The following is an 18,992-nucleotide window of genomic DNA, read 5'->3' as shown; positions in this document are numbered from 1 at the left end:
TATTTTTTTATCATTGGTAGATGGCGCATTATCGTAATAATTGAAAAAAATTATGCTTATGTCTCTTTATGCGGTACCATCTACACCGATTCGCTTTTTTTCTAACAATTAAATATTTAGCCTACTAACACTATCATTCTACTTACAAAAAAGTTGGTCATGTCTTGCATATGATTCAAACCCAATTTCTCCTGCTGGGGTTATACCACGCCGTGCCTATGCCTACATGCTTAGTGTAAAAGTTACCGGTAAATGGGTTCACTGCAGTCCCTAGCAGTAAGGTATAGGAACGACATATGTGTAAGACCGATCTGCAGATGCCAATCATCCTATGCAAATTAATAAAGATGCGCATGCACGTCCATATTTTCTATCTACAAAAGCATGTGGTTCTCTTAGATGCCACCACTGACTGCATACACATGAATTGTTATCTAACCCTTCCTGGACTTCAACTCTTAACGGAGGTACTTCATCTATGAATCGGGCCACGAACCTTTCCAAGAAGAACTTGTCTGACAGCACCAACACAGAAAGCAAACTCACATTTTCAATCTGCATCAGCCCTTTCAGCAACAAAACTTTAACAACGGAACACCATTGCCAACCATTGCCAATCATTGCCGACGGCCAAGCCATCCCATCTTTTTCACTAAAACGTCCAACAGTCATACAGCGTGGGCGCCGCCTGAGAGCAGAGAGAACATCGTCCTCAGACCAACCCCACCTCTTATAAACTTGGCGATTTCGATTACGTATGGACCTATTGTTACCACACAATGCTCTTATTGTCTCTAACGACATTGATTTCAGCAGATTAAAACCGATTTGCTTAATCTCATCCGCAAGTTGACCAAGATCTTTAGGCTTTAGCATAAAAACGCCGGGACTCTGAAGCATCAACGGAGAAACGAATGACTGGGGCATACCTGATTCTCTTAAAACCTCAATATTTGGCGCCACCTTCTTGGAGTGACCTTCCACGAAAATCCACGAGCCCGACTTGAAAACAGAAACGACATTTTTCTGAGAAAGCAGACTCCTAAGGAAATCATAAGCGGATGCAATCCGTTTCTCCAAGCTCCTTGTCAAAAGCTGCGGATTATAGGACAGAGTTGCTGCAAGGCCCCTTCTTGAATCTTGCAAAAGACCTGAAAAATACAAGCTTGTCAAAAGGGTTTTCTCCGGATCATATTGAAGTAGTTCTGAGCGACTCCCAACAAGCTTCGAGATCTGGTCTACAGAGAATCCATGGTTTTCTGAGAAAGTACAAAAAGGAGTCCGCTCTCTTTGGGGACCGCAGCTTGACCCTCTTGAAGGCTGAAATCACACCTTCTTGGGACAACGCATGCGAGTTTGTTAGGCAATTGACTGAAATCGTGGTTGGTTTTTGAGATTTTCGAGGTGAAATGTCTGCAGCGTAGCAGATTTTCCTCTTCATAATCTACTACTCTGCAGTCTCAGAAACCAACCACGATTTCACAGCCAATTACCTCATAAACTCCCGTGCGCTGTTCTGAGAAGGTTCGATTTCAGCCTCCAAGAGAATCAAGCGGACCTGCGGTCCTTGAAGCGCATCATTTTGGTTATAATTCTGACCATATTTGTTGCGAATAGACTTAAATACCCTCACAACAAAGTAGAGTGCAATTATCAACTCAAATTGCAAGGATTCAAATTTACATTTCTTTCCTTCATCATTTGTTTTCCCCATCATTTTTCTTCAATTTGCCCTTCATTTTTTTCTTGTACCAAACTACCCATTAATTTGGTTGATCAATTAAGTTACGCGAAATTTAATTCACTGATTGGTGCTAAAATGAGTGAAAAGTATATTCTTGAATTTTTGGTTGATGATTCTTTATTTTGGATTCGATATTTTACAACTCGTGTCCAACAATCAATTCAAAAAGGATGATGCCCGGCTAGGACCAGCGCTTGCTTCCCGACTATTGCATCAATTGTAGCGGCTCAAGCTTGTGTCCGACTATCACAACAATTAGTATCTTACTAGAAACTCAACTAGCACGCAGTTCTGTCTCCACGCCTTTGCCATTCGATCTCCCTTGATCTCCATTCAGTCTTCAAGTGGAAGTGGCACAACATTTACGCGGCCATCAATCACCTTTTTAACCTTGCAATATACTAATGCGATCACGCATAATGTATGAAATGAAATGATTTTTTAAATCAATCAATTATGAAAACCACAAAGCACATCCATAAATGATTTCTACTTGAGCGTAGGAAAAACCAATGATCAAAAACTAAATTTTTCTCTAAAAACAAACGGCTACAAAACTGGTTTTTCTTCTCTTAAAATACTTTGGAAAATGCTCTCTGCTCAATGGCTGCTCTAAGCTATTATATATATCGGATTCAAAACTAACACATCCTTATCAACGTATTCCGTAGCTAGATGAAAGAACTGGTAATCATCGAAGATATGTTCACAAAAAAACAACAGATTTAGAAGTCAAAATGGTTATAAGGAGCAATGCACTTGGAGTCTGGACTCCGGGTCATACAAGCGGCACGCCTGAGGCTACTTCATTTCTCTGCTAATCTAAACTACTCTTGCATTGCAGTCCTTATCTTCCTATGGAATTCCAAGGAAATATATAATTAGAACATGCATCAAATTTAACACAAGTTATCTAAACAGTGTGGCCCAAAACCTGTTTTTCCTTCCTCCAGTAATTTTAATTCAGGCATGGAAACACAATTTCGCCATTCAAACAAAACTATGGACGACTCAATGTTCAGTTTGATGAACCATCTCTAGCTTTAGAAGTCCTATTCCAACCACTAATCCAGAAAATAAACATGAACTTTTAACGGAACTGCCTGCCATCTAGTTTCTTCCACTTGGTTCTAATGGTGTTTGTAAGGCAAAATCTCTTGCTCTCTTCCTCGTTCACTTTCCTGCAGCACCTTGGCCAGCCTATATGTAGATTGTGACAGCACCAGACAGATGGGGAAACACTTCATAGTCAACTAGTGAAGCCATTCACAAGTATTGTGGCTTGAGGTCATTTTCCACGATATCATTTGTAGTCTTATTCATAATTTGAAAGGAAAATTAATGAAAAGGCTGGCTAAACCATTGAATCATTATCTCAAATCCAAACTCCTCCACTCAGCATTACAACTCTAACGAATCAGTATAACACATCTTGTCAAAGCTTCATTTTCGTTTTTCAATAAGCAAGCATTACATAAACTGAACGCTAACAAGGCTAACACAAAGACAATGACAGTAATAGTTTAGGCAGCCATTGCCACCGAAACCAAGGCTGGCTAGCTGTTCTTGGAAGAAAATTACTAAGTTAGCAGAGCTAAACAGCTAAAGCAGCTATGCAGCAGAATGCAAACACAAAACAAACAAGTATTCGTTTTTCTTTGGCCAAGACTAACATCTGAACTTATTTCTACAGAAATATGAAGAGTGTGTTGGCATAAGTAAAACAGTAGTTAACGAACGAACTTACAAAACTGGGCCAAAAGCTAGCTGCTACCATTGACAATGACCAGCACTGCATCTCCTACCAACATCAAACATCCTGGGCTTCCACTTTCCCTTTATACACGCTTAACAATTGAGGTACTTCATCTATATATCTGAACACAAACTTATCCAAGAAGCAGTTCTCCGTAGGTGCCAATAACGAACTCAAACTCACATTTTCAATTTCCTTTATCAATCCTTTCAACACCAAAACTTTCACGACCGAACACCTTGGTATAATTCTACTCTCCAAACTGAGACTCATGACAGTCGGGTATTTGACAATTGATCTCTGCGGCCATCCCATCTTGTTCACTAAAAAATCCATTACCGACGCTATTTTTGTCTCCGACTTATTCATACAGAACGGGTACCGTCTGAAAGCAGAGAGAACATCATCCTCAGACCAACCCCACCTCTTATAAACTTCGCAATTTCGATTCCATACCAAGTTACTATCGTTAAAGCGCAATAATAATACACACATTGCATGCACAAAAGTTGATGTTTGCATATTAAAACCCATTTGCTCAACCCTATCCACAACCTCACCAAGCAGTTTAGGCGTCAGCGCAAAAGCAGTGGGTTGACGAGCAAGCAACAGAGAAATGCAGGATGGGGGCATACCTGATTCTCTCAACATCTCAAGATTTGGCACCAAATTCTTGGAATAGATAAACCATGAGCCCCGGCTCAAAACCGAAACGGCATTTTTCTCAGAAATCATACTCCTAAGGAAGTTGTAAGTGGGTACAATCTGTTTCTCCAAGCTCACACTCAAAATCCGCGGATAATTTGCCAGAAGTTTTCCAAGGCCCTCCCTTGAAACCCCATTCGACCTGAAAAACTCAAGCTTTGGCAAAAGGGTTTTCTCCGGATTGGAGTTAAGAAGTTGTGTGCATGACCTGACGATCTTGGAGATCTGGGTTTCGGAGAATCCATGGCTTCTGAGGAGGGACAAGACGCAGTCTGCTCTTTCTGGGGATTGCAACTCGAACCACTTGGATGCTGAAATCGCACCTTTTGGGGACAACCCACATGAGTTTATGAGGTAATTGATTGTGAAATTGGGATGGATTTCTGAGATTTCCGAGCTCAAGTGTCTGCGGAGTATCGGATTTTGAACAAAGAATGTGATTCTGGAAACAGCAACTATGCTGCAAGATTGCGAATAGCATAATCTGAGTGTTTGCAGCATACTAGCCGTGTTAGTAGAGTGGAAGCAACTGTGCCGATGACGATCCAATTCAATTGGAAAATCCCCAAAACCCTACCGGCTAATACTTCCCCTTTTTTTAAACAATCAGTACTACTACTATGGTTGGTGCTTTTCTCTTTATTAATGGAATTCCTAGTCGGCTTTCTGTAAAATACTCGTTTGGACGAGGGCTTCCAAATACATCGTAAGCTAAACCCGTGCTGACGAATAACTAACCCGCAATAAATTAGGAAGGTGAGAGATGTTTTAGATTCGATTTTTGACAAAAATGAATTTAAACTACCTTATTTCTCTTTTGAGAAGTGTGAGGTCCTTGTTTATATAAGTTTTCAGATTAATGATGATAGAATAAAAAGAGTGTATTCAATTGGGAGTTTGAGAGAATTTAATAGATTTATAAATTTATAGACTTCTAAGGAGTTCAATTGATTGTATGAGATTCCATATAAGAGGGTGTATTCAAATGAGATTTTGAAGGATTTTAATTCTTTTAATGAATCTAGGGTCTTTAATTAAGATTTTATGTGATTATCTGAAATTCAAATCAGAATTTTAAGATCGTTAATTAAAATCCTTAGAAATCTGAATGTATTCAATTGGTATTTTAAAGCAGTTTATAATATTTCAGGTGTATTCAATTAAAAATTGATTTTCAAGAATTTGAAAAAGTCAAGGAATTCGAGGGAATTGAAGAGATTTCAAAGTGTATTTTAAGCATCCACAAATCTCATCCCTCCTTATGAGATTTCGAGGGAATTGAATCAAAATTTTAAATGGAATATCTACAAATCAATTAAACTCTATAATATTCTATGGATTTATAAATCCATTAAAACCTCTCAAATTCTCAATTGAATACAAAATTTTGATTCAATTCGCTCAAAATCTCATGGAAGATGTGAGATTTGTAAATGTTTAAAATACACTACGAAATCTCTCAAATTCCCTCGAATTCCTCAACTTCTTCGAATTCTTTAAAATCAATTTCTAATTGAATGTACTTGGAATGTTATAAACTTCATTAAAATCCTAATTGAATACACCTAGATTTCTAAGGTTGTTAATAACCCGTCTTAAAGTCCCGATTGAATACACTTTGAATTTTAGAAAATCATTTAAAATCTTGATTGAATACCTCTAGATTCACACTATGTTTAAATGAGGAAAAAAAAACTTAAAATTTTGATTAAAGTTAGAATTTGCAAATTGACATGCACGAATTTCTTTGTTTGAATTCATAAACATAGAAATTTAGAATCTTCACGTGGAAAAAAAAAAACGTGGAATTTGAGACATCCAATTCTCAAGTTCAAATTTCATGTAAATAAGTATCATTTCTCAATTTATATTATAGAGAGTTTAAAAATAAATAAATAATTCGTATTTAATTATATTGTTCTTTAACCAAATAAGAAAATTCACAAATTCTAGAAAATAAAATTTCGTCATTTCAATTTCTGTTATTTTAAAATTCCTTAATAATTTTAAATTTCTTCATTCAAATACAGTATAAAAGAATTAAAATCCATCAAAATCGTTTTTTTTCTTTTTTTCTCGAAATCAATAAGGAGTATGATTCTCTCCTCTCTGTTTTTCCTCTCCTCTTCCCTCCATCCCTCTTTGAACGGGTTACGCTAACATCTTATATTAACTTTTTTTTTTAAAAAAAAAAAAGAAAGACAAAATAAAGAATGTGAGATGAGAAGACATAAGGAAATGGAAAAAGAAAGGGAAATAATCTTAATCCAATCAATAAACCACCTAACTAAAGTGACAATCCATTGGCTATTTCGTGGCTCCCTAATTCATCCTTAAGTCCTCATCCCATGGCCACCGGCTTCCAGCTAAGGCTGTGGGTCGGTGGCCGCCCCACCTTCTCCTCCTCCTAGCCTCCCTTCCTTCTCCTATTCCCCTCTTCCGTCTCCATCCCCCCTTCTCATCCTCCTAGCCCTTTCACCCCCTCTGTTTTCTTTCGTCATTTTCGCCTCCCTATCCCTACTGTTCTCAGCCTTCCTCCCACCTCTACTCTCCCGTGCTTCCTCCATAGTTTTTCCTTTCATTTCCCCCCCCCCAGGTGTTTTCTCCTTTGTCCCTCTCCCCCCGCTTCCCCTTCCCCCGCGCGCGTCTTTTTTCTCCTTCATCCATCCCTCCCTGCTCCCCCCCCCACCCCCACAAGGTTTCGTCGTCCCAGGGGTTCTCTGGTTCCCTTGGATGGCTCTGCCATTTTGTGGCTTTGGAGGGTGTTGGTGGCTGCCGGGTTTGGCGTTGCAGCGACCCGGATATGGGTTTCGTAGTGTCCCTCCCTCGCTAGGGTGTGATGGGCTTTCGGATATTTAGTGTTCTGTCCGCGGTGGAGTTTTTTTTTTCTTTTGTGCTCCTGGTGACATGGTTGCTCACGGGTTGTTGTGCAATGCAGGTCTATTGCTCCTTGCTCCAGGTGTTTTGGGCTCCCCGAGGGCTTTGCCCTTGGAACTATCGTTTCTGTCTCATTTGGGTTTGTTTTTGGGGGGTGTGGTTGGTGGCGTGGAGACTTGGATGGGATAGTGCCATCTGCCTTCCTTGTCAGTCGTCGCTACCCTTCCCTCTGCTACAACCCACACCAGACGGCGGCTCCGACGGTCATCTCTGCTCACGATCCTGCTCAGTCTTCTTCCAATGCTGCACATGTGACTCCACTGTGGACATGTTGGATTTATTTTATTCATCCTATGCATGTGTTGGTCGCATGCTCTTTCATTTTTTAGTCTAGCTTTTATGACTATTCTGTGTTGCTTCAGCAATTGGTTTGTGTCGTTGCTGCGATTTTGTACCCTCGTTGTTTAGCGTAGGTTTTGGTGAGGGTTCAGTGCTTGGTATGCCACTTTTGGGTCATATCAATCTCGGGACTCCTCATTGTAATGATGAGTTTTGAGTGATTGCCGTTTAGGGGTTTTAAAGTTATTTGTAATTTGTGCTCATTACCTCCAGATCAAGAAATTGATCACTGAAACTTATGTACCCATCTGGCATCCTTGTAAGTGGTTGGTTATTAATGAAATTCTATCGTTTCTTTCAAAAAAATTAAAAAAAATCCTATACGAAATTGAATATTGAAGCAAAATGGAAATTAAGGAGCCAAGAACCCATCGTTACTCGATCAAACAACCAATCCCAAATACCCCAATGTCCTCGGTTTCAGTTTCGAGAAGAGATTGGTTTGAAGGTGTTCAGTTGTTAAAGTTTTGTTGTTGAAAGGATTGATACACGGGACTGAACATTTGAGTTTGGGTTCTGTGTTGGTGCCTCCGGAGAAGTGCTTCTTGGAGAGGTTGTGGTCAGATATACAAATGAAGTTCCTTAATTATTGGGTGTGTATCAAGGAAGAGTTGAAGTTCACGATGTATGATGTTCGCTGGTCAAATGAGGTTAGATATTGTTATAGTTTTAGACGCCTTGGTGTAGTATCGTAGAAGCAGTGCTGTTCATTTCCATTGGTAGCAGCCAACTTTTGGCTCAGCATTGTAAGTTTGTGTCCTTAACATGTTTCTATAGAATTGAATTCAGCTGTTAATTATTGTTTGTCTTAGGATTTCACTGTCTAGCTACTTTAGTTATATATAGGGTTTCACTGTCTTATCTGAAATTATTGCCAGTGGTCCTCCATTTCCGCTTCCGTTTCGAGAAGAGATTGATTCCAAAGTGTTCCGTTGTTTAGGTTTTGTTGTTGAAAGGATTGATGAATGAGATTGAAAATGTAGAGGACGTCTTGGCGAGGTTTGTGTCGGGATATGTAGGTGATGTACCTCAAATATATAGTGTATATATAAAGGAAAAGTTGAAGTGTTGGTAATATAACAATTTTAGCCCCCTTGATGTAGATGCAGCACTGCTTTTGGCTCACTATCTTTCATATTATAAGATGACTGGCATCCGCAGATCTTTATCACACTGGAAGCCATACAAACACGTCGTTTGTTTAAATTTTGTACCTTACTGCTCGAGTGCAGACTTCAGTGCTTCTTGGCGAGCATTCCTCTTATTTTGTTTGAGTTCATCCAATTTTTGTTCATTCTGTCAAATAGATGTTAAATTTAAGGAGCAAGTGCATTTCGTTTTTGACACAACTTGTTGTGTCATTCATATATGACAATATCTGCTCATCTATCCCCACAAATCATGAAATACGTCTGCAGCATATCCCCATCTATCACTATGGTATTGAGCCACATTACTCATCTATCCTCGTCATGTGGTTCATATGATCAATATCTAGTCGATGCTTCGACATTAACTGCTGTGTACCGATCCACAACAAAGACGGATGGGGATTTGAACTACAGTTGTCAAAAATAAACTTGGGATTGTTTTAGCAGACAGATTGAGGGCAAAGAGTTGTGTCAAAAATGAAATGCCCATGCTCTCTTTTACTTAAACGTCTGTTTGATGGAATGGACGAAAATGGTGCAAATTGAGTCTAAATAAGACGAAAATGCCATATCCAATCTAGGATTAAGTCTGGAAAGCAATGAAATTTGGAAGAAAATGCCGTATCACATCTTCTCCAATTGCATCCGGAGAAAATCCTTTTGCCAAAGCTTGAGTTTTTCGCTTCGTTTGGAGTTTCAAAGAAGGACCTTGCAACAATACTGCAATATGAACCGAAGCCTTTGGCTATGAGCTTGGAGAAACGGATTATACCCACTTATGATTTCCTTAGGAGTATGCCTTCTCAGAAAAAGGTCGTTTCCGTTTTAAGGTGCGGCTCCTGTATTTTTGCTGAAGGCCTCTCCAAGAAGGTGGCGCCAAATATTAGGCCTCGTTTGGTACATCGTATATAGAACCGGATAGTACTAATAATACGGAGTCAGGTGTTTGGTGCTCTAACATATTAAATAGTACCCGGACTAGATATCCAACCCCACCACTTTGGTACTCCTCGCACCCGGCTAATTATCCTCCCCAAAATCGATGTATTATTAGTCCGACTCTGCTTGGCCAAGTTCCTTTTCTGTCTCTCTTCTTCTCTCCGTCAGAGCAACTCCCCTTCCTCCCTTCCTGAGATCCGTTACGACCTGCAAGGTCGATCCATCTCAACCACAAACAATCCAAATACTACAAAAAGGTCTCTATATAACTCTCACACAAATCTGTAGAAAAATACCAGACTCTCTCTCTTGAAATGAAGGAAAGCAGAACGAGCTTCAACCTTTGAGCCTTTGAGTTTTCTGGATATTCATCCATGTCTTTTTTGAGTTTTAGGGTTGTTCTTCTTAGGATTTATTGGGTTATCAGGTATGCCCCAGCACTGCATTTCTGTGTTGCTTACTTGTCACCTCATCGCTTTAATACTAAGGCCTAAAGATCTTGGTCAGGTTAAGCAAATGTGTTTTAACCTGCAAAAATCAACTTCTGTGATGGCAATAAACGCATTGTGTGCTACCACTAGGTCTAATTGGAGTTGAAGTTGCGAAGTTTATAAGAGATGGGGTTGGTCTGAGGATGATGTTCTCTCTGCTTTCAAGCGATACCCCTTGTATGATGGTGTCCGAGAAGAAACTAATTCTAACAATGGAGTTTTTAGTGAAAAAGATGGGATGGCCGTCAGTAATGATTGCGAAATCACCAGTGTCACGTGTTACAGTTTGGAGAAGAGATTTATACCCCGGTGTACAGTTGTTAAAGTTTTGTTGCTGAAAGGATTGATAAACGGGATTGAAAATGTGAGTTTGTGTTCTGTATTGGTGCCTCCGGAGAAGTGCTTCTTGGAGAGGTTTGTGGCCAGATATATAGATGAAGTTGCTCAGTTATTGAGTGTGTATCATGGAAGAGTTGAAGTCCAGGATGTATGATGTTCGTAGGTCAAAAGAGGTTAGATTCTCGTTATAACTTGAGACGCCTTGATGTAGTATCGTAGATGCAGTTCTGTTCAATTCCATTGGTAGCAGCTAACTTTTGGCTCAGCATTGTAAGTTTGTGTTCTTAACTAGTGTTTAATATTTCTCTAGAAATGAATTCATTGAGATTTGACCTGCTCCTCTCTGTGATTGTGGTGCTTTCAACTTTAAGATTGATTGATTTTTTTTTACTTTGTTCGTATGGGAATCGCCTTCGATAGAATGTACACATATGTTGCTTCCATTGGCGTTCAATCTTAATCTGTTGTGGCGATGAAGGAATGAAAAAACTTGCAACTCTGTGCAATATGTGTGTGTGTGTAAGGGGGTAGGGAACTAGCAGTGGCAGTGCAGCTGAAGTTGTCCAGTTTCCTGTGGCATATTTTGACGGAAACTCCAAGTACATAGAATGTACGCATATTTTGACGTAATTTGTCTAGTTTCATGATTTGCCTTTGAAACTGTCATTTGGTCTTATTTTATTCTTTGAAACTGTCATTTTGGTCTTGTTCAGTCTTGATTCACACTATTTTCGTCCATTCCATCAAATAGACGTTAAATTAAGTAGCAAGTGCATTACATTTTTGACAAAGACGGACGGAGATTTGAACTACTGTTGTCAAAAATAGAATTGGGATTGTTTATAGATTGTGGGTAAAGAGTTGTGTTAAAAATAGTTCAAATTCACTTTTGACAAGATTCGAAACTAAGATTTCTCACTTAGAAGTGACCTAGCATCAAATGGCACAAAAATGACAAATTAGACAAAACCAACTTCAGAAAATAAATGTGATTAAAAGACAAGAGTGGAGGTGAGATGATAGGAGAGAGAGAGGAGAAGTGACCAATTTGTTCGGTCTGCTACGAAAAGTCTTAGGGAAAAATAGGACAGCCGTGGATTGGATTGAATGGCAATCCAACGGCTCTCAAGCCTCTTCAATTGCGTAGCATCCTATTCGGCGCAGTATTGAAGCAAAATGGAAAATAAGGAGCCAAAAACCCATCTTCCCCGATCAAACCACAAACCACCAACCCAATTAAATTTTGAAATTGGTCGGCTGTTGACATGGTGGGGCTCTACAAATTGAAGGCAGTCACCCTCCTCAGATTGGGTTACCCGCAATCTTCTTCTTCCAGCGTAGTTGCTTCCACATTTGAACGATTGGTTGTTGGAGATGCAAAACCCTCACATTTTCCTCTTCAAAATCTGCTACTCTGCAGACATTTCACCTCAGAAATCTCAGAAACCCACCACGATTTCACAGTCAATTACCTCATAAACTCATGTGGGCTGTCCCCAGAAGGTGCGATTTTATCATCTAAGTGGGTCAAGTTGCGATCCCCTAAAACGGCAGACTCCGTTTTGTCCTTTCTCAGAAACCATGGATTCTCTGAGACCCAGATCTCCAAGATGGTCAGGGCACACCCAAAACTTCTTAAGTCCAGTCCGGAGAAAACCCTTTTGCCAAAGCTCGAGTTTTTCGCTTCTATTGGAGTTTCAAAGGAGCACCTTGCAAAAACTCTGGCATTTGAACCGAAGCTTTTGTCTCTGAGCTTGGATAACCGGATTGCACCAACTTATGATTTCCTTAGGAGTCTGCTTTCTCAGAAAAATGTCGTTTTCGTTTTAAGGCGCGGCTCCTGGATATTCGCAGAAGGCCACTCCAAGAATGTTGCGCCAAAGATCGAGGTTTTGAAAAAATTAGGTATGCCCCAATCCAGCATTTCTCTGTTGCTTACTTATCATCCCAACACATTACAATTGAAGCTTAAAGAGCTTGGTGAACTTGTGGATGAGGTTAAGCAAATGGGTTTTGATCTACAAAACTCCACTTCGGTGAAGGCAATACACGCATTGGGCGGTAGCAATAGGTCTGTATGGAATCGATGTCACGAGGTTTATAAGAGGTGGGGTTGGTCTGAGGATGATGTTCTCTCTGCGTTCAAGATGCAGCCGCAGTGTATGATTGTCTCAGAGAAGAAATTAATGCGAACACTGGAGTTTTTAGTGAAAGAGATGGGGTGGTCTTCGAAAACGATTGTGAAAACCCCACTGGTCCTTTGTTTCAGTTTCGAGAAGAGGTTGGTTCCAAGGTGTTCAGTTGTTAAAGTTTTGTTGCTGAAAGGACTGATAAACGGAATTGAAAATGTGGGTTTGCGTTCTTTGTTGGAGCCTGCGGATAAGTGCTTCTTGGAGAGGTTTGTGGCCAGATACATAGAGGAAGTACCTCAGTTATTGAGTGTGTATCAAGGAAGAGTTGCAGTCCAGGATGTATGATGTATGTAGGTCAAACGAGGTTAGATATTGTTCATTTCCATTGGTAGCAGCTAACTTTTAACTAGTGTTTTATATTTCTCTAGAAATGAATTCAGTTGTTAATTATTTGTTTGTCTTAGCATTTCACTGTCTAGCTACTTTAGTTATATATCTACTTTCTTATCTGAAATGAACCTGAGATTTGACCTGCTCCTCTCCATGTGATTGTTGTGCTTTCAACTTAAGATTGATTGTTCATGACTTTGTTCGTCTGGGAATTGTCTTCGATAGATTGTACGCATATGTTGCTTCTATTGGCATTCGATCTAATCTATTGCGGCAATGAAGGAATGAAAAAACTTGCAACTCTGTGCAATATATGTGTGGGCGCGCCCGTTCGTTCTTTAATTTGTAATTTGGAGGAAAATAAGTAGCCATGTGGAAGGGTTAGATTTCCAGGTCAAGGATTGTTATTTCTGGCAGCAAATGATCTTACTATAAGAGCTTATTGTTATTTCTGGCAATCAAATGTTTTAGAAAAGAGAACAGAACAACCGGCGTTACCTATGTCAGCAGTCTATCCATGTCAAACCTTAATCCACATAAAATAGAGAACAAAACAACCATCATTCTCCTTAACATAATAAAGCAAGGGAACAATGTATGCTTACATGGTGCGACTAACGAGGGTTTGCAGTGTTGACAGGATAACAGCAGGAAAATCATATACAAGCAATTCTTCCCTCATCGCCTGCAGTACCGAATGCAATACATGGTGACATACGTTTAAAAAGAACCACCAAGGGCTTTCACATGGATTCACTCATCCGCACAGATAACAGTAGCCAAGCGGCTCAACATTACAAATCAGATCAGCTCAATCTTGTGTCCCCTGAAGAACCCAAACAGTAGCCACAACCACTGCATTGCTTTTTTAATAAGACAAGCGTTACTTAAATTGCCGCCCCCTTCCTTATGCAAAAGTCCGATGAAGGGGAATAGTAATGACAGGATGATACTAACCCAGCCATAGCGACTGCAAAAGGCTAGCCGCCTGCGGAGGACACTATACTGCAGACCACCATTGATATCTTAGACACAGACACATTGAAATGTAAAACCAATGCACACAAGCACGCATACTGTTTGCTGTTGGCATTAACCGATCAAAAACCAAATGAAATTTTTAGTTTTATTCACTGCACTTCGTAATAGATTGAATTGAACCACACCACAATCAACGATGGTTGTCAAATAAGAGAAGCTGAATTGCACGTCACACTCGTATGTAATTAGAACATTGTTTAAGGGAATAGTTTTTAGTATACAAGACATACCCTTAAAATACAATGCCAAAGCTGCAACCAGTTGTGGTGCTGCATCAAGTGGCTGGAATTTGCAATCTCTCCAATTTTCATCTGTACTCATACATCCTGAATTGCAGCTTTCCCTTGGTACACACTCGACAGTTGAGGGACTTCAGTTCGATATCTGGTCACAAATCTCTCCAAAAATTGCTTCTCCGTAGAACACAACACCGAACCTAGATTCCTGTTTTCATCCATTAATCCCTTCAACATCAAAACTTTCACAACCGAAAACCTTGGGATAATTCTCTTCTCCAAACTGTAACCCATGGTCACAGGGGCTTTAAGAATCATTTGCGACGACAATTCCATCTTGTTCACTACAAATTCCATGACTTGCATTATTTTCTTCTCCGACTTGGTCATACAACATGGGTACCGCTTGAAAGCAGAGAGAACATCATCGTCAGACCAACCCCACCTCTTATAAACTTCGCAATTTCGAGTCCATATGGACTTACTATTGGCACTACTCAAAGCTTTTATAGCCATCACAGACATTGATTTTTCCATATCAAAACCCATTTGCTTGACCTCACCCACAACTTGAGCAAACTTTTTACGGTTTTGCATCAAAGCCTGGGTAAAATGAGCTACCAACAGAGAAATACATGATTGGGGCATACCTGATTCTCTTAAGATCCCAATATTTGGCTCAACATTCTTAGAGTGGCCTTCCAAGAAAACCCGCGAGCAGTTCCTGAAAACTGAAGCAATTTTTCCCCCAGAAATCATCCTCCTGAGGAAATTGTAAGTGGGTAGAATCTGTTTCTCCAAGCTTCTTGCCAAAAGCATCGGTTCATGCTCCACAGTTGTTGCAAGGTCCTCCTCTGAAACTCCAAGCGAAGTGAAAAACTCAAGCTTCGGCAAAAGGGTTTTCTCCGGATTGGAGTTAAGAAAGTGTGGGTACGTCCTCACCATCTTGGAGATCTGGGTCTTAGAGAATCCATGGTTTCTGAGAAAGGACAAAACGGAGTCTGCTCTTTTGGAAGATCGCAACTTGACCCACTTAGAAGCTAAAATCGCACCTTCTGGGGACAACCCACATGAGTTTATGAGGTAATTGACTGTGGAATCGTGGTGGGTTTCTGAGAGTTTTGAGGCGAAATGTCTGCACAGTAGCAGATTTTGAAGAGGAAAATGCGAGGGTTTTAGATCCCCAACCCTACCAACAAATCTTTTAGTTTTGGAAAAAAGTGAATAACCCAATCTGCCCGCCTTCAGGTTGAAGAGGGCTGCCATGTTTGACGCCGCCGGCACCGATCAATTTGAGGTGGAAAATCCAAAACCTCGCCGGCTCTTCCGCGCAAAGGGTTTTAGCATTTCATGTTTTTTTTTTCCTTACGAGTGCCAAAATCTCTTTTATTCCATGGATATGTGAAATATTTATTTTATTATTTTATTAGATGTAGAGTTACATTAATTATTAAAAAATAATCAAAATTCATTGTAGTTTTTATCCTATTGGTTGTTAATGAGACTGATATATTAAAATTTTTAATTAAATATATTTGACTCATTTTTTGTTTGCTGTAAAAAAGGCAACTAGAAAGTAAGGAGTCAAATAATTCACATGCCACATCATATATAACATATCCATTGAAGATTACCTAAATATCTTTTAATTCTATTTGACATATTTGACATCTCTTTTGAAGATTGTCTTATGTTTTTAACAAGTTATCAATTTGATTCTTTAAGTTTCAAACTCATCAATTTTATCCTCCAATGACAGTCCTCCCCAATTTTCAAGCCTTCCAACTTAATTTTCCTATGCCTTGCTGCATATCTATTTTTTGTCTTATTTTTTCTTTTTCGTTAATAAATGCCTTCTTGGTGAGATTATTTGTGAGTATTTCTTAATGAACATTTTAATTTTGAATCGGTGTGTTACTAGCTTCTCCTAGGTCTATTTTGTTGAAACAATATATTTGTTGCTGGAGTCGATGTTACTCATTATCGATGAGTGTCATCCCATTCGCTATATTCAAGATTGTGTACATAGATTTTCACAAATGTAAAGTGTTTGACTTTTTCATCGGAATTCCTTTGACTTTATAATGTAAGTTTGAGTGTGAAAGATTTTAAGATTTTGGTGCATTTCTTTGCTTATTCTCGAACTTGCCTCGTTCTCAAATCTACTTTTACAATTATAACTAGTTTAGGCCAATGACCTCTTAGTTTTGTTAGAAACTTCTTTGAATTGAAGACCTCAATAATACAATAAAACCGGTATCATTTTATCCTAAAATGTTCTAGCTCACAAAAAGCGAAAACAAAATCATAAAACAAATAAAATTAAAATTAAAAATCGTAAGAAAAAAAATCACTTCACCAAAACAAACAATCAAAAGAGCAAAAATAAAAAACCTGTTGCAACTTGCAAGTTACACGACAAGACACAACCTCCTCTCTCTCTCTCTCTCTCTCTCTCTCTCTCTCTCTCTCTCTCTAGTTTCTCTCTCTAAAAAGGCTAAAACCCTTTTTTCTTTGTTTGTGTTCAATAATGTGTTATATTCTGACTGATTTGTATTTATCACTGTGCGCGTGTGTGGAAAGTAATTTAATTTCTTGGTTTGTGTGGTAATTCTGGATTGTTAGTTCATAAGGGTATTTTGCGAGTGTAGGAAACTCTTGTGGATGTCGATTTAGTAGGTAAAGTTATGTGCTTTATGATTCATTAAGTCAAGGATTATGATTTTGTTGAGTGGATGCATATTTTAACAAATGAGCACAGAAGCAGTCCTGCTCACAAGAGCGGAGTCAAGAATTTTCAATTGGGTAGGCTATCTATATTTTTCGTTCTTTTAGGATTGGGCTTATACTCTTGAGAGGCTAGAGACTAAATGCACGTGAGTTTAATGCTATTAGTTTTAGGTATGGTTTGGGGTTCAGGTGATTTTAAAAAAAGTTGGTATGAAAAAAGCTAGGAAAGTTTTTGGTGTTTGGTAAACTTCCAACTTTAGCTTTTTTTCATAGTTTTAGGTGAAAAAAGCCAAAAAACAGAAGCAGCAAAAGGCAGCTTTGAAAAACTAGCTTTTTAGCTTTTACGCAAACCTAAACACAGAAGAAGATGATGATATGAGTTGGGAGTCTTGGATTCGGGTCTTTCTCGAGATGTGAAAAGCATTGTCAACATCTTAAGTTTACGGAGCGAGTCGTTGGGCTCTGAGATGAAGAGGAAGCTCGATCAATGCGGCATAGCAGCCTCGTCAGAGCTGGTGGTAGCGGTTCTTTCATGCGTTTGCAATGATTGGGAAAGTTTGACACTACTCACACTCTCTTGATCATGATCAGGAGGTACTCTTGCGTTCATGATATTGGCAAGGCTATTAATACTTTCTATGCTTAAAAACGCTTTCACTTTGATATATATATATATATATATATATATATATATAGGAAATTGTATTAGCACTTCAAAAATCTCATTTAGCACTTCAAACTTTCTATAATTAGAAAGAAAAATACACTTATGAGGAGTGTAGAATGTGATTTTTGGAATGCTAATAACAATTCCCTATATATATATAGGATGTTAGTTAATGTCTGTAATTTTGGTTAAAAGATGTGTAATTTGTATTGGAATTCAAAATGTTAAAAAAAAAAAATTGTTAACGGGTGACTTATTTGATTAACGAGTTGGGTTTGGGTGACTCGTTAGCTTAACTGGTTGGGTTCAGGTGACCCATTAAATTAATGGGTCTGGTTCAACCTGACCCAAACCCATTAAACTCGACCCATTTACACGTCTAATGATAGGGTCCCAAGAGACATTCTTTGGAGGATTTTAGAGAAAAAAAAAAGTACGAGGAACATATATCCAAGCTATAAAAGATATGTATGATAAAGTAAGGACTGTTGTAAGAACTCATGAAGGATAAACTGAAAGCTTCCCTATAAATGTAAGCTTACATCAAGACTCATCTTTAAGTCATTACCCTTTTTGCATTAGTAATGGATAAGTTAACAAGACATATTCAAGATGATATTCCTTGGTGTATGCTTTGCGCAGATGATATAGTGCTGATAGATGAAACTTAAGAATGAGTGTTACATCCCAGTCTGCATAACAAGATATTGCCCGCTTTGGGCCACGCCCTCACGATTTGTTCTTGGGTTTCGGCACGAGAACTTTCTAGGGGGTCATCCATCCTAGGACTACTCCCGCCCAAACTCACTTAACTTCGGAGTTCTTATGGGATCTGAAGCTAGTGAGTTCCCAAAACGTGTATTGCAATGGGAGCTGAGCATGTACATATAAGGCATAAAGGATTCTCTTCCGTGGGCAATGTTGGACACTACAGTCCACCCCCTTTAGGGACTCGATGTCCTCATCGGCACACTTTCGGGCAAGGAGTGGCTATGATATCAAATTGTCACATCCCAGTCCACATAGTAAGATATTGTCCGCTTTATGCCACGCCTTTACGGATTTGTTCTTGGGTTTCAGCACAAAAACTTCTCAAGGGTTCACCTATCCTAGGACTGCTCTCGCCCAAACTCATTTAACTTCAGAGTTCTTATGGGATCCGAAGCCAGTAAGTTCCCAAAATGCGTCTTGCAATGAGAGGTGAGCATGTACATATACGGCATAGATGATCATCTCTCCTAAGTTATGTGGGACACTACAAGGAGTAAATACGAAGCTTAACCTTTGGAGAGAAGTGTTGTAATCTAAAGGTCTTCTCCTAAGTCGGTCAAAGATAGAGTATATGGAGTGTAAGTTCAATGCAAGCAGAAGCTCTTAACCTTTGGAGAGAAGTGT

At 39.2% G+C, this 18,992-nt stretch overlaps 4 protein-coding genes across 5 annotated transcripts; 1 reads left to right on the top strand and 3 right to left on the bottom strand.

Moving 5' to 3' along the window:
• Positions 1-242: 242 nt before the first annotated feature.
• Positions 243-1,441, bottom strand: LOC125470748. Its single transcript, XM_048570244.1, has 3 exons — positions 1,333-1,441; positions 421-1,238; positions 243-311 (listed from the first exon to the last, which is right to left on the bottom strand). The coding sequence occupies exons 1-3, from the start codon at positions 1,439-1,441 to the stop codon at positions 243-245; spliced, it is 996 nt and encodes a 331-aa protein (XP_048426201.1).
• Positions 1,442-1,835: 394 nt separating this feature from the next.
• Positions 1,836-4,957, bottom strand: LOC125468033. Of its 2 annotated transcripts, none has more exons than XM_048570314.1 (2): positions 3,492-4,957; positions 1,836-2,145 (listed from the first exon to the last, which is right to left on the bottom strand). In XM_048570314.1, the coding sequence occupies exon 1, from the start codon at positions 4,704-4,706 to the stop codon at positions 3,555-3,557; it is 1,152 nt and encodes a 383-aa protein (XP_048426271.1). In that variant the 5' UTR covers positions 4,707-4,957; the 3' UTR covers positions 1,836-2,145; positions 3,492-3,554. The 2 variants fall into 2 exon arrangements, with proteins under 2 accessions (XP_048426271.1, XP_048426270.1); XM_048570313.1 differs by having other exon boundaries at positions 1,836-2,134.
• A 6,564-nt stretch (positions 4,958-11,521) lies between these two features.
• LOC108868281 (transcription termination factor MTERF6, chloroplastic/mitochondrial-like) lies at positions 11,522-13,071 on the top strand. The gene has a single exon (XM_048570142.1). It carries the CDS (start codon positions 11,667-11,669, stop codon positions 12,876-12,878), a length of 1,212 nt encoding a protein of 403 aa, XP_048426099.1. The 5' UTR covers positions 11,522-11,666; the 3' UTR covers positions 12,879-13,071.
• A 370-nt stretch (positions 13,072-13,441) lies between these two features.
• LOC103961895 lies at positions 13,442-15,570 on the bottom strand. The gene has a single exon (XM_048570143.1). It carries the CDS (start codon positions 15,464-15,466, stop codon positions 14,282-14,284), a length of 1,185 nt encoding a protein of 394 aa, XP_048426100.1. The 5' UTR covers positions 15,467-15,570; the 3' UTR covers positions 13,442-14,281.
• Positions 15,571-18,992: the final 3,422 nt, after the last annotated feature.

This window comes from the organism of the source record quoted next, unplaced genomic scaffold, assembly GCF_019419815.1.
Source record: "Pyrus x bretschneideri cultivar Hongxiangsu unplaced genomic scaffold, Pyrus_bretschneideri_v1 Contig52, whole genome shotgun sequence".
NCBI lineage: Eukaryota > Viridiplantae > Streptophyta > Magnoliopsida > Rosales > Rosaceae > Pyrus > Pyrus x bretschneideri.
The sequence above is the reverse complement of the archived record's forward strand: the minus strand, read 5'-3'. Positions and strand labels throughout refer to the sequence as shown.

Bases quoted from the DNA above. Each gene is read 5' to 3' on its own strand.
- LOC108868281 (XM_048570142.1), top strand. From the start codon at position 11,667: ATGGTGGGGCTCTACAAATTGAAGGCAGTCACCCTCCTCAGATTGGGT.
- LOC103961895 (XM_048570143.1), bottom strand. From the start codon at position 15,466: ATGGCAGCCCTCTTCAACCTGAAGGCGGGCAGATTGGGTTATTCACTT.
- LOC125468033 (XM_048570314.1), bottom strand. From the start codon at position 4,706: ATGCTGCAAACACTCAGATTATGCTATTCGCAATCTTGCAGCATAGTT.
- LOC125470748 (XM_048570244.1), bottom strand. From the start codon at position 1,441: ATGAAGAGGAAAATCTGCTACGCTGCAGACATTTCACCTCGAAAATCT. The intron at 1,239-1,332 runs GTGTGATTTCAG...GATTCTCTGTAG, and splicing joins GCATGCGTTGTCCCAAGAAG to ACCAGATCTCGAAGCTTGTT. The intron at 312-420 runs GTATGCAGTCAG...TGGCATCTGCAG, and splicing joins GGTTAGATAACAATTCATGT to ATCGGTCTTACACATATGTC.